The 14,203-nt window shown below is 39.1% G+C and overlaps 1 protein-coding gene across 1 annotated transcript; it reads left to right on the top strand.

The window, feature by feature from the left end:
• The first annotated feature begins 2,512 nt into the window (after positions 1–2,512).
• LOC135293111 (serine/threonine-protein kinase PAK 3-like) lies at positions 2,513–9,052 on the top strand. The gene is made up of 7 exons (XM_064407101.1): positions 2,513–2,635; positions 4,309–4,372; positions 4,663–4,711; positions 5,476–5,588; positions 6,251–6,366; positions 7,191–7,290; positions 8,361–9,052. The coding sequence occupies exons 2-5, from the start codon at positions 4,314–4,316 to the stop codon at positions 6,321–6,323; spliced, it is 294 nt and encodes a 97-aa protein (XP_064263171.1). The 5' UTR covers positions 2,513–2,635; positions 4,309–4,313; the 3' UTR covers positions 6,324–6,366; positions 7,191–7,290; positions 8,361–9,052.
• Positions 9,053–14,203: the final 5,151 nt, after the last annotated feature.

Raw genomic sequence — 14,203 nt, 5'->3', positions numbered from 1 at the left:
GCCCCTTTGGCCTAAAGCACGCTGACCCTTTCCAAAGGCACCGCAGGGCAAGCTGAGGCCACTTGCAGGATCGCTCCTGGCAGCCCTGCTCAAGCTTACAGCCCACTTGGAACCCAAACAGCTTCGTTCAAACCCAGCATTCCCAGTGAAACCTTGCCATGCCCCAACCAGACACTGTTCATACAAGCAGGAACACATGCATCAAAGCTTGCTTTGATGCTGCTGATCCAATTAAACCTAGGATGAAGCAAAAGGAGGAAGACATTTCAAGCAATTGAAACCAGCAAGATCAGACTCATGGTGCTGATCACTTTACAAAGGTGTCACAGCCTGAAAAGACGGAAATTCATCCCAAAAGTGAGATTTTGGCGCCTGGCTTCATGGTGTGTATGAAATTAACAATGGATGATTTGTTTCCTGTCTTCTAGGGAGTTTGAAACCATCAAGGAGAGGAACAAGCACAGGAGAAGACATCGCCCACGCAAGGATGCACAGCCTCTCCCCAAGAAGAAAAGGCCAAATTAGCCCTGCATTTGCCCCAGGCTAGCAAGAGTTAGGCGTCTGGAGGACTAGATAGAAATAAGGTGTTTTTCAAGTTTTTAGGATTGTTTGTTCTTCTATTAGTTTACGTGATAGGAATCTCTCTGTTTATTAGTTAAGATATATTAGTATTATTCAAGATGTATTAGTAGTGTTAGATTTAGCAATAAATGTAAGATGTTTGGTGTTTGTTATGCTTCATTTTCACATTTTGTCTTTGTTGAGACATGATCTGTGTTTATCATTAAACCAAAGTTTCTTCCATTTTGCCTTTTTGTCTCTATGAAATCCCTGAGGCAGTGTTCGTTACATTTCCTTGGTGTTGCACGCACGGCATTTGCCCTGAGAGAGCAATGGGGGCACATGAGTCCCCCCCAGGCCCAGCCCCTGGCTCAGCTGGCAGCACTTCCAGAGGCGTGTCCCCATTACTGCCAATGAAATCATGGTGGAGCTTCCTCCTTTGATTCCTGAACATCTCAGCTGGGAGTGGCTGGGGAGGCTTTGCTGAATTCAATGCATTGGATCTAAAGGAGTGCTCTTGTCTCACTGTACTTGCTGGGATAAAAGTAGTGGGTTGAGGCCTTTTTGTTGCCCAGCAACATAACTTTGTTTCATTTTGGGGGACAGATGGACTTGAGCACCTCGGAGGACATTGCTAACCTCTCTGATTCTAGAAAAGTAATATCCACATGCACCACAAAGACACCAGGAGTTCAGATTCAGTTTCGCTTTAAAGGACCAGGCTCTGAACCTCCAGTAATGTCCTTAGCTAAAGCAGAGCGGCTGTGAACCTGATCCTCTCACTTCTCACAGCTTTGGTATTTGCGCCAAAGAAGAATCCAAGTCACTCTTTTACCGAGCCCAGCAAATGGCTCTGCCTAGCAAGGCTTTGGCAGCAGGGGCTGTGGAGGATGGCGAGGGGGCGAGGCAGGGGGGAATGACCAGGCTGCTTCTGGGAAGTGACCAAAGCTTGCCCTTGCCTGCTGGAGCCAGTGCAGGTGGGATCTGGAGCCTACAAAGTGTCTGCCTTGCAGTGGGCCTTGTTCCAGATGTTTTCCCAGCAGGTGGCTGGCGTGAGTGTCACATACAGGGTAGGAAGGAAGCAAGATTTGCTTTTGCTTAAACCTTAGGCAGGGAGGCAGTACAAGTGGCTGGGTTTTGCCATATCTGGCACCTAAGTATTCAAACCAAGCTGAGGGTCATTAGTGTGGAAAAGAAATTCTCTTGGTGTTCCTTCCTTAGAGGAATTCCAGAGAAGTAGAGATGAACATTCTCCCTTCTTCAAGGGAGCTGGAAGAGAGACCTAGAAATTCTGCATGACGTGTTGACTACAGCAATGCTGGTGCACTGCCCCAGTGTGTGTGTCCCCATCAGCTGCCCTGAGAAACATCCCGTTTCTCCAAGTTTCAGGGAAGGAGTGTTGAGGTGAGAGACCAGCTCAGCAGGCCAAAGGAGGGAAAACATCAAGTGACATTTTTGGGCACCAGACAATTGAGAAAGGGGGCAGGATGAATGCCGCCACTTGGAGAGAAAGCTTTACACTTGGTTCTGCACGGAACGATTTGCAAGCTCTAGCTCCTCTCAGAGCCAGAGGAGAGGCAGCGGCAGGAGTCCTTGTGGTTCTGCAGTGCAGGAAATGTGGAATGGACCCTTGGACAGAGCCAGCTCCTGTGCCTGTTCAGCTGCAGGCACCTTACAGAGAAGCACAGAGGAGAGCCAGAGCTGTCCCGGCTCTGCTTTTCCATGTCCAGAGGACTGAGGAGAAAAGCCCCAGTGGGGAGCTCCTCAGAGCAAACTCTCAGCAGAAGAAGTAGAAGGGGCAAAGGTGGCCTGTCCCTGTTTCTGTCCCATGAGTCCCCTGGGGTTCTGCATGGAATGTTGGGCTGTGCCCATAGCAACTGCCCTTGTCTGCTGCTCCTGCGGCCGTTGGTGGAACACTGGTGGAGCAGCGCTGGAGCAGCAGCTGCAGCATCTGCTCCTGGGCTGTCCCTCAGCAGCCACCTTCTGCACTCAGCGCCACAGCTGGCCTCTGCAGTGACATCCTCATCTCCTCGTCTGCCGCCAGGCACCCCACAGCACTTTGGCACTGAGCAAGGTAAGAAAATCCCCGTGGGCCCCCAAAGTACTCACAGAACAGCAGGAGGCTCCAGCTGGCTCTGCCACCAACCACCACAGACACAGCGTGTGGTCACTTTCCCCAGAAGAGGCTGCACATGAAAGCAGGCTGCAACTTCTCCAGGAATAGTGCTGCCTCCAGGGGAAATACAGACCTTTCCATAGAGGATTTAGGGAGCTGTCACGGTGCACTTGCAGATTCTCGTCCTCTGATCACCTGATTAGAAGTTCTTGGCACCCATTTAAGTCCTAAAACTACGTTGTGGTGACAGAAGGCTGTGACTGCTTGAGTGACTAGCCATGGGCAGAAGCCCAGCTCACATCAGTCTCTAGGAAAACACATCAAGTCCTTCTTCTGATTCTGAATCCTCCTGATTCTGCAGCACAAGGCATTTAATCTGCTTCTTGTCCATAACAGCTGCCAGTGCTGTGCTCTCAGATAAGACCTGGTGGGGCTGAGAGCAGAGCCCAGTGGATTCTGGGTCTACCATCACCTGTTGGGACAAAAAGGCCATTGATCTGCACCTCGCTGTGTCTGATCTCAAAGCCCATCCTGTTGTGTCCTGAATGGGGGCAACAGCTTGTACAGGGCTCAGGCTGCCTGTGGCTTCTTCCCACTGCTTGTCAGTGCTCATGCTTGGACTTTGCCAGCCTTGTTGTGGTAGCTGCCCTGTCCCTGAGGGCTGGTGGGACTGCAGAGGCTGGAGCCTTCCTTAGCTGGGAGAGTCCTGCTTCTGCCCAGCACTGCAGCACAGAGCTGCCTGGGGCAGCAGCCCCTCGTCTGGGCCGGCTTCTGCATCGCACGGCCTGGCCTCAGGAGAGGGTCAGCATCTGCTCTGGCAGCTGTCTGTGTCACGCTGGCGCCTCAGGAGCGCTGCTGTCCTCTCTGCCCGTGCCCGCCGTGCTGAGTTGGGAAGATGGGGATGTGTGCAGTGCCCAGAGGGCGAGTGCAATGGGAGCGACTGATCCGCGCTGTCAGGGTGAAGAGAAGCAGTGTGGTTCTTCACAGGGGCACAGGCCAGGGCGTTTTTGAGCTCAGCCTGCTCATAAAGGGTGAGGGTGCTGATGCTGAAAGTCCCATCGGGATTGGTCATAGCACGAGCTGCTCTGGTTTACAAACACAGAGGCATTCTTCTGGTAAACTGCTGCAAGGTGGAAAAGATGAGAACACTTGCAATATTCCTGCTGTTCTGAAATTGGCATCTGTTCAGAGGAATTGATTCTAGATGTCAAGGTGCATTTAATCTTAGCAAGTAGGAAACCTTTTGTTGAACCTCACAGTGCTTTTTCTCAGGAAAACAAAGACACTATTAGTTCAAGGTCTCCTTAATGTTTGTAGATGACAAACTTTCTTGCCTTGGTATCTGTTTTCTTCTGGTCTCTGTCTCCTCTGAATCTATCTCCCTGTGCTTCCCTGTGTGTCCACTGTCAAGAGGTCTCTCTCTTCAAAGGATGCTAGAAAATCAGTCTCTGTGCCAGCCACTTGTGCTGCAGAACATCTGTTTTCTTGTTGTTGTTCCTGTTCCTGTTCTTGTTAGCCATCTGTCCACAAAGGGAGGGCTCAGAGCCCCAGGCAGTGGGACTGCCTTTTGTATCCCCTAGAAAGCAGGATCTCTGCTTTCAAGTGAGCATTTTGCATTTTGTTTCCCTCAGGGAGAATGGTGAAGATGGAAAATCCCATGATGAAATACACTAATCTGGAATATATTGGCAGCGGGTGAGTCCAAGCAATGTTAATTTTACAAAACTATGCACCAGTTTTTTTGCTGGTGGAATAGCTATCATGTGTGAATTCAGACAAGCTACCAACGTGTTCAGACACTGGGCTTAGATTGTCAGTGCTGATCAGAATTTGTAAATGTGGTCAGAAGGCATTGTCAAAGACATCTCCATGTTTCCAGCGTCCTGCAGGTCTTAGGCATTTACAGCTGAGATCTCCTGTGTGGGCTGGCTTTCACTGCAAGATCTAAATGACTTCTCCTTTCTTTGCTGCTATTTTGTTTCTAGGACTTTTGGAGATGTTTGTAAAGCACTCGACACTGCCACAGGAGGAGAGGTAAATGCCAACAGCTGCCGCAGACTCTGCTGCACTCAAGGCCTTTCCCCTCTGCTGTGAGCTGGGGCTGGAGCTTTGGGTAGAGCTGTGCTGAAAAGGCACAAGAAGCACAGACTGGTGCCAGCCTGCAAAATACATTTGGGGCTTTGTCCTTCTCAGCTGCCAGAAGGAAGGCACGGAGGGCAGCGGTTCCTTTCAGAGAAGGACGCGCTCACTCGCCCTCCATGGCTAAAACAAAGGTGGTGCCTTAGAGCACCTCACTGCCCTTTGGGGCTACAGCTTCAGAGTCCTGAATTCTCATTTCTGGCTGCCAGCAAATACATCTGAAAGTTCCTGGTAGTTCCTTAGCCACCTGCAGTGCTGCACTTGGGAGCTGCACGTAGGGAGAGATCTGCAAGGCGTCCCTAAAAGCCCTAAGCCCTGCCCATAGCCCAAGATGTATCCACAGAATATTAGGGCCTGGATTACTTCTTCTGAATCCCATACAAAGTAGCAGAGAGTGTGGTCAGAGCTTTGTGGGTGATGGTTGAGACATAATTGTTACCAAATGGTCAAGGAAAAATGTCAGTGGACCCACATGTCCTGTAACTGGCCCCCAAGGCAGCAGAGACATGGGCTGTTGGAATGTCTGTTCCCATTAACATGTCTAATCACAAGGCAGTTTGGTGCAGTTTGGTTGAGTCATCCAAAATCACTTACTCCATGTGAGAAGTTGTTCTCACGACACCAGCTTTTACTGTTACTGATTTTCAACATCATTTTAGGTGGCCATAAAGAAAATAAATCTTCAAGAACTGATCAGAAGGGAAGTAACCTTTAAGGAACTCATGGTCATGAAAATTAATGAGTACCTAAACATTGTGAATTATTTAAAGAGGTGAGTGGTTGTTGTTTTATCCCTGCAGCGTTTGTTTACAGACTACATTTGTTTACAGTTGAAAACCCACTTTGGTCACTGGCAGAAAATAGAGCTGTTAATTATTGGTTAATTATTATTGCTCTACTTATCTCCAGTGGATGGGAAGAGAGTGCATTTTGTCTGCATTAATCTACCCTGGCAAACACAGTTTGAAAATTTTTCAAAACGTGGGTCAGCCCTACTTTACCAATTCAATACCCTGTACATTCACTGCCTCCACATTCTTTTGAGGCTTAATTTTTTCAAATTTTTTTCAGCACCTTTTAAGTTGTGATAAATCTATAGAGGATTTCCCTTGGATTGTTGTCCCTTTTCCTATGCTATCCATGCCAGGAAGACTAGGTGTTTATTTCCAGAAATAGCATGTGTGACAGGTTTTTTATCTGAGCTTTTACTAAACTGCACTTTTTGCTTGCTGGCCATCTAAGCCATCTCCTTTTTCACAGCTGTGCCTTTCTCCTTGAGACTGCGCAGACTGCAAACAATGCACAGCCTAGAGGGAATGTCTATTCCTTTGATTCTGTTGTCATCACAAAGGCACCTGGAAACAACCCTTGTTGTTTCCAAAGAGCAACGAAGCCATGCATGTTTATCTCCATGCCCTTGTTTCCTTCTTTCAGCTACCTTCTGGGTGATGAACTCTGGCGGGTTATGGAGTACATGGATGGAGGTGCCCTGAGCGGTCATCAATGAGACTCACATGTCTGAAAGAGAGATTGCAGCCGTCAGTCGGGAGGTCAGCCATCCCATCTGTGCTGCCGAGGGCTTGGGCAGGATTGTCTGGGAAACTGGGGCTTGGAACTGGGGTGATTTCATGCATAATGCTTTGTTTGTGTTGTTGCTGCTATGCTAGGGGCAAGCAAAAGCATCTCAAGTGAAATGCCTGCCAGTGCCCCTGCACTCACTGTACTGTGTTTCCTCTACTCTTATCTCCTGCTGTTGTATGCTGGCTCTGTCTCATATTTGTATTTGCTGTTCCCCGCCTCTCTAAACCTTTACCTCGAGCCTGTCTGCACTGCATTTCTTGCCTGTAAAAGCAAAGGTGCTGGGGGCAGGATTTGAAACTAATGGCTAAGAAAAAGAGACTAATTTCTCACAGTCCTCAACTGAAAAGGATAGTAGTCACACAAATTAGTGTTTGCTTCAGGAAGGTGACTGATGTGATACTTCCAAGTCTGTGCTGAGGCCAGCAATAAAACTTTTGTCATGCAGCCTCCCACCCAAAAGTGATCCACTTCACGCTGCAGGGGCTTTTTATTTCTTGGCAAACCCTTGTCTGGAGAGAGCACACCCCCTGCAGCAGCAGTCATCCTGGCTGGTTTGCAGGGGACAGTCTACAACAGCAGGTGCTGTTGCTCTTTCAAAAGCTGACATGCCTTTCCTTAGAAAGGTCCTGCTCTGCAAGTGTTGCAGCAGCAAGCTCTTCCTCTCAGTGGCACTGTCTTCTGCCATTACTCCCCATTCCCCTGGGGAAAGGGAATCTTTTAGAGCGGTTTCCTTTCTTTTGTGATGAAATCACATCACTTAGTTTTGCTCTCCTGTTTCTGTTTTCTCTCTCAGTGCCTGTGAGGACTGGATTTTCTTCACTCAAACCACATGATCCACCGCGGTCTGAAGAGCTGCAACATCCTTCTCGGAACCAATGGCTCTGTCAAGCTGGGTCAGTATATTCTTGGTCAGGTGCAGCATTCCAGGGATGTGGGTGTGGGGCTGCTTGGAGTGACTGCCAGCTCCCCAGAAATGGTGCTGGTGACAGTGCAGGGACCCCTCTGTGAGCTGGTGACATGGCTGCAATGTGCTCAGAGGCATGACAAGGAACCACAAGCAGTCAACAGTGGCATTGGCTTGTGCGTCCTTTCAAGAGGGAGGGAGCTACAAGTCTAAAGCTTCAGATAAAAAGGCCACTGATGGAGGTAGTGTAAAAAAATGATGAGGTTTTTTTGAAATGGACAATTCCTTATTTCCTTGTGTTATAAATGAAAAATGAAAAATGGCCAATTTTGATAAAAAAATTAAAAATAAAATTTATTTCGTGACCGTAATACATTCCCGACAGCCACCAATCAATCGGACAGCGTACCACCCCCGGGAGGTGAGCCGGGTGGACGTGAGATTGGTCTCGCTAGCACCAAATTCTCCTCGTCCACACTGGCTGCTCCGAGGTAGCAGTTCTTATACGATTTATTTTGCCCGCGGCAGAGTCTCTTTGTCTCCTTCTAAGTTCTGCATATTCAAGTTGGTTTCATTCTTCGGTTCGGGCTGCACAAAACCTTTGTCTGGGAATAGAATAATACGTTTCCTCGATTCCCGGAATCTGGCATTCAGATGGAAGGTGTTGATGGCTTTGGTCATCTCAGACAGGTACCTCGTCCGGGCCATCATCGCTTGGGCGTCACTGGGTGCATGCTTCTGTGAATGCCCATCTCCTGTGCAGCCCAGGTTGTATTTCGCATGGAAATGTGGTGACACCACTCTGCCCATCTGCCGTGGTTTCGCCATCCTGGGGAAGATGTGTACCGGCCATTTATTTTACACATATATATTTCATACATCTTTTATTTCCACAAATTACTAACCATATTTCTAACACTTGGCTAAAGCCCTGAGGAAATAGAGCAGGGACAGATTTCCAGCAGATGACACAGTGCATTCTTAGACTGAGAGTGGGGAATTTTTTTGCTTAGTTTCCTAAATGGAGCTGGCTTTGATGGTTTTTTGTTTTCTCCACAGCTGACTTTGGCCTCTTTGCTCAGCTCACTCCTGAGCAGAGTAGACAGAGCTCCATGGCCAGCACTTCTGGGTGGATGGCGCCTGAAGTGGTGACAGGTCAACCATATGGCCCCAAAGTGGACATATGGTCTTTTGGAATCGTGGGCATTGAAATGGTGGAACGAGAAGCTCCTTACTGGAAAGAAACTTCTGGCATGGTAAGGAGCAAATACTGACTGATCCCTCTGTCTTTCTCACCTGTCCCGTGTTCTGAGTGCCACTGGACAAAATCCCATTGCCAAAATCTGCTGGCACCACTTCCACCAAGATCCCCTCCTAAAAATGTCCCTGCAGCACATCAGCATCTGCTGTAGCTTTGGTTGCATCAGAAGGGAAGTGGCAGTTCAGAAACCTAAGCAGTTCAGACACCTAACCAGTTCAGGAACCTGCCATTTAGGCCTCCAGGCATGCCTGGCATTTCTCATTTGCTTTTTGAACAGTGTTGGAGCTCTGTCTCTGCAGGACAAAAATTTTTCAGTGGAATGGTTGGATGTGTGATAAATATCCTTCAAAATGGAGGTTCAATCATCCTAGTTTTAATTGTATAACAAAAGAAAACTGGAAATTGAAAAGGAAGAGAGAATGGATAAGAAAAAAAGGAAAAGGAAGAGAAAAAAATAAAAGGAAAAGGAAAAGGAAAAAGAAAAGGAAAAGGAAAAGGAAAAGGAAAAGGAAAAGGAAAAGGAAAAGGAAAAGGAAAAGGAAAAGGAAAAGGAAAAGGAAAGAAAAAGAAAAAGAAAAAGAAAAAGAAAAAGAAAAAGAAAAAGAAAAAGAAAAAGAAAAAGAAAAAGAAAAAGAAAAAGAAAAAGAAAGAGAAAGAGAAAAAGAAAAAGAAAAAGAAAAAGAAAAAGAAAAAGAAAAAGAAAAAGAAAAAGAAAAAGAAAAAGAAAGAGAAAGAGAAAAGAAAATGAAAAAGAAAAAGAGAAATAGAAAAAGAAAAAAAAGATAAAAAGAAAAAGAAAAAGAAAAAGAAAGAGAAAAAGAAAAAGAAAAAGAAAAAGAAAAAGAAAAAGAAAAAGAAAAAGAAAAAGAAAAAGAAAAAGAAAAAGAAAGAGAAAAGAAAATGAAAAAGAAAAAGAGAAATAGAAAAAGAAAAAAAGATAAAAAGAAAATGAAAAAGAAAAAGAAAGAGAAAAAGAAAAAGAAAGAAAAAGAAAAAGAAAAAGAAAAAGAAAAAGAAAAAGAAAAAGAAAAAGAAAAAGAAAAAGAAAAAGAAAAAGAAAAAGAAAAAGAAAGAGAAATAAAAATGAAAATAAAAATAAATAGAATGAGATAGAGAAAAATGAAGAGAAAAAGAAAGAGAAAGAGAAAGAGAAAGAGAAAGAGAAAGAGAAAGAGAAAGAGAAAGAGAAAGAGAAAGAGAAAGAGAAAGAAAGAGAAACACAAAATGAAAAAGATAAAGAAAAACAAAGAGAAAAAGAAAAAGAAAGTGAAAGAGAAAAAGAAAATGAAAAAGAAAAAGAAAGAGAAAAAAGAAAATGAAAAAGAAAAAGGAAAAACAAAGAGAAAAAGAAAAGGAAAGAGAAAAAGAAAAAGAAAAAGGAAAGGAAAGAGAAAAAGAAAAGAAAAAGAAAAAGAAAAAGAAAAAGAAAAAGAAAAAGAAAAAGAAAAAGAAAAAGAAAGAAAAAATGAAAAAAAAAAGAAAGAGAAAAAGAAAAAGAAAATGAAAAAGAAAAATAAGAAAAAGAAAGAGAAAAAGAAAAAGAAAATGAAAAAGAAAAAGAAAGAGAAAGAGAAAAAGAAAGAGAAAGAGAAAAAGAAAAAGAAAGAGAAAAAGAAAAAGAAAGAGAAAGAAAAAGAAAGAAAGAAAAAATAAATAAGAAAGAGAAAGAGAAAAAGAAAAACAAAGAGAAAAAGAAAGAGAAAATGAAAAAGAATAAGAAACAGAAAAATGAAATAGAAAGAGAAAGAAAAATAGAAAGAGAAAGAGAAAACGAAAAAGAAGAAATAAAGAAAAAAAAAAGAAAAAGAAAAATAAATAGAAAAAATAAAAGAAAGAGAAAGAGAAAAGAAAATGAAAAAGAAAACGAGAAAGAGAAAAAGAAAAAAGAAACAGAAAAAGAAAAAGAAAAAGAAAAAGGAGAAAAAGAAAAAGAAAGAGAAAGAGAAAGAGAAAGTAAAAAAGAAAAAGAGAAAAAGAAAGAGAATTGGAAAAAGTAAATGAAAAACAAAAAGAAAGAGAAAGAGAAAAAGAGAAAGAAAAAGAAAATGAAAAAGAAAAAGAAAGAGAAAAAAGAAAAAGAGAAAATGAATAAGAAACAGAAAAAGAAAAACAAAGAGAAAGAGAAAGAGAAAATGAAAAAGAAAGGGAAAAAAAAGAAACAGACAGAGGAAAAGAAAATTATTAAGAAAGAGAAGGAGAAGGAGAAGGAGAAGGAGAAAGAGAAAGAGAAAGGGAAAGAGAAAGAGAAAGAGAAAGACAAAGAGAAAAAGAAAGAGAAAAAGAAAATGAAAAAGAAAAAGAAAAAGAAAGAGAGAGAGAAAGAGAAAAAGAAAGACAAAAACAAAGAGAAAGAGAAAAAAAAAGAAAAAAAAAGAAAAAGAAAAAGAAAAAGAAAAAGAAAAAGAAAAAGAAAAAGAAAAAGAAAAAGAAAAGAAAAAGAAAAAGAAAAAGAAAAAGAAAAAGAAAAAAGAAAAAGAAAGAGAAAAAGAAAGATAAAAAGAAAAAGAAAGAGAAAGAGAGAAAGAGAAAGAAAGAGAAAAAGAAAGAGAAAAAGAAAAAGAAAAGGAAAAAGAAAAAGAAAGAGAAAGAGAAAAAGTAAACAGAGAAAAAGAAAAAGAAAGAGAAAGAAAAAAGAAAATGAAAAAAAAAGAAAATGAAAAAGAAAGAGAAACAAAAAATGAAATAGAAAGAGAAAAACAGAAAATGAAAAAAAAGAAAAACAAAGAGAAAAAGAAAAAGAAAGAGAAATAGAAAAACAAAATGAAAAGGAAAAAGAAAAAGAAAGAGACAGAGAAAAAGAAAATGAAAAAGAAAAAGAAAGAGAAAATGAAAATAAAAAGAAAAAGAAAGAGAAAAAGAAAAAGAAAAAGAAAAAGAAAGAGAAAAAGAAAGAGAAAGAGAAATAAAAATGAAAATAAAAATAAATAGAATGACATAGAGAAAAATAAAGAGAAAAAGAAAGAGAATGAGAAAAAGAAAAAGAAAGAGAAAAAGAAAGAGAATGAGAAAAAGAAAAAGAAAGAGAAAAAAAGAATGAGAAAGAGAAAGAGAAAGAGAAAGAGAAAGAGAAAAGAGAAAGAGAAAGAGAAAGAGAAAGAGAAAGAGAAAGAGAAAGAGAAAAAGAAAGAGAAAGAAAAAGAAAGAGAAAGAGAAAGAGAAAGAAAAATATATAAGAAAGAGAAAGAGAAAAAGAAAAACAAAGAGAAAAAGATAAATAAAATGAAAAAGAATAAGAAACAGAAAATGAAATAGAAAGAGAAAGAAAAATAGAAAGAGAAAGAGAAAACGAAAAAGAAGAAAAAAAAGAAAAAGAAAAAGAAATAGAAAAAGTAAAAGAAAGAGAAAGAGAAAAGAAAAAGAGAAAGAGAAAAGAAAAAGAAAGAGAAAAAGAAAAAGAGAAAAAGAAAGACAGAGAAAAAAGAGAAATAGAAAGAGAAAGTGAAAGAAAAAGAAAGACAAATGAAAATGAAAAAGGAAAGAAAGAGTAAAAGAAAAAGAAAGAGAAAAAAAGAGAAAAAGAAAGAGAACGAGAAAAAGAAAAAGAAAGAGAAAGAAAAAGAGAAAGAGAAATAGAAACAGAAAAAGAAAAAGAGAAAAAGAAAAAGAAAAGGAAAAAAAGCGAAAAATAGAAAAAGAAAGAGAAAGAGAAATAGAAAATGAAAAAGAAAAAGAAAGAGGAAAAAGAAAAAGAAAGATAAAGAGAAAAAGTAAAGAGAGAAAAAGAAAAATAAAATGAAAAACAAAAGAAAGAGAAAGAGAAAGAGAAAGAGAAAGAGAAAGAGAGAAAGAGAAAGAGAAAGAGAAAGAGAAAGAGAAAGAGAAAGAGAGAAAGAGAAAGAAAGAGAAAAAGAAAGAGAAAAAGAAAAAGAAAAGGAAAAAGAAAAAGAAAGAGAAAGAGAAAAAAGTAAACAGAGAAAAAGAAAAAGAAAGAGAAAGAAAAAAGAAAATGAAAAAAAAAGAAAATGAAAAAGAAAGAGAAACAAAAAATGAAATAGAAAGAGAAAAACAGAAAATGAAAAAAAAAAAAAAACAAAGAGAAAAAGAAAAAAAAAAGAGAAATAGAAAAAGAAAATGCAAAGGAAAAAGAAAAGAAAGAGACAGAGAAAAAGATAATGAAAAAGAAAAAGAAAGAGAAAATGAAAAAGAGAAAAAGAAAGACAGAGAAAAAAGAGAAATAGAAAGAGAAAGTGAAAGAAAAAGAAAGACAAATGAAAATGAAAAAGGAAAAAAAAGAGTAAAAGAAAAAGAAAGAGAAAAAAAGATAAAAAGAAAGAGAACGAGAAAAAGAAAAAGAAAGAGAAGAAAAAGAGAAAGAGAAATAGAAACAGAAAAAGAAAAAGAGAAAAAGAAAAAGAAAAGGAAAAAAGTGAAAAATAGAAAAAGAGAAAGAGAAATAGATAATGAAAAAGAAAAAGAAAGAGAAAAAGAAAAAGAAAGATAAAGAGAAAAAGTAAAGAGAGAAAAAGAAAAAGAAAATGAAAAACAAAAGAAAGAGAAAGAGAAAGAGAAAGAGAAAGAGAAAGAGAAAGAGAAAGAGAAAGAGAAAGAGAAAGAGAAAATGAAAAAGAAAGAGAAACAAAAAATGAAAAAGAAAAAAACAAGAGAAAAAGAAAAACAAAGCGAAAAAGAAAAAGAAAAAGAAAAAGAAAAAGAAAAAGAAAAAGAAAAAGAAAAAGAAAAAGAAAAAGAAAAAGAAAAGTACAGAAAATGAAAAAGAAAAAGAAAACCAAAGAGAAAGAGAAAAAGAAAGCGAAAAAGAAAGAGAAAGAGAAAAAGAAAATGAAAAAGAAAAAGAAAGAGAAAGAGAAATAGAAAATAAAAAAGAAAAAGAAAGAGAAAATAAAAGATGAAAAGAAAGAGAAAATAAAAGAGAAAGAGAAAGAAAATGAAAAAGAAAGAGAAAGAAAAAGAGAAAGAGAAAGAGAAAGTAAAAGAGAAAGAGAGAGAGAAAGAGAAAGAGAAAATGAAAAAGAAAAAAGAGAAAAAGAAAGAGAAAAAGAAAGAGAAAGAGAAAAAGAAAAACAAAGAGAAAAAGATAAAGAAAATGAAAAAGAATAAGAAACGGAAAATGAAATAGAAAGAGAAAGTGAAATAGAAAGAGAAAGAGAAAGAGAAAGAGAAAGAGAAAGAGAAAGAGAAAGAGAAAGAGAAAGAGAAAGAGAAAGAGAAAAAGAAAGAGAAAAAGAAAAAGAAAACAAAGAGAAAGTGAAAAAGAAAGAGAAAGAGAAAGAGAAAGAGAAAGAGAAAAAGAAAAAGAAAAAGAAAAAGAAAAAGAAAAAGAAAAAGAAAAAGAAAAGAAAAAGAAAAAGAAAAGAAAATGAAAAAGAAAAAGAAAGTGAAAGAGAAAAAGAAAAAGAAAATCAAAGAGGAAAAAAAAACAAAGAGAAAGAGAAAAATAAAATGAAAAAGAAAAAGAAAATCAAAGTGAAAAAAACCAAGAGAAAGAGAAAAAGAAAATGAAAAAGAAAAAGAAAGAGAAAGAAAGAGAAAAAGAAAGAGAAAGAGAAAAAGAAAAACAAAGAGAAAAAGATAAAGAAAAAGAAATAGAATAAGAAACGGAAAATGAAATAGAAAGAGAAAGTGAAATAGAAAGAGAAAGAGAAAATGAAAAAGAAAAAGAAAAAGAAAAAAAAGAGAAAAA

This window comes from Passer domesticus, unplaced genomic scaffold (assembly GCF_036417665.1).
Source record: "Passer domesticus isolate bPasDom1 unplaced genomic scaffold, bPasDom1.hap1 HAP1_SCAFFOLD_71, whole genome shotgun sequence".
Lineage (NCBI taxonomy): Eukaryota > Metazoa > Chordata > Aves > Passeriformes > Passeridae > Passer > Passer domesticus.
Note: the sequence above shows the minus strand (reverse complement) of the source record. Positions and strands in the feature narration are given on the sequence as shown.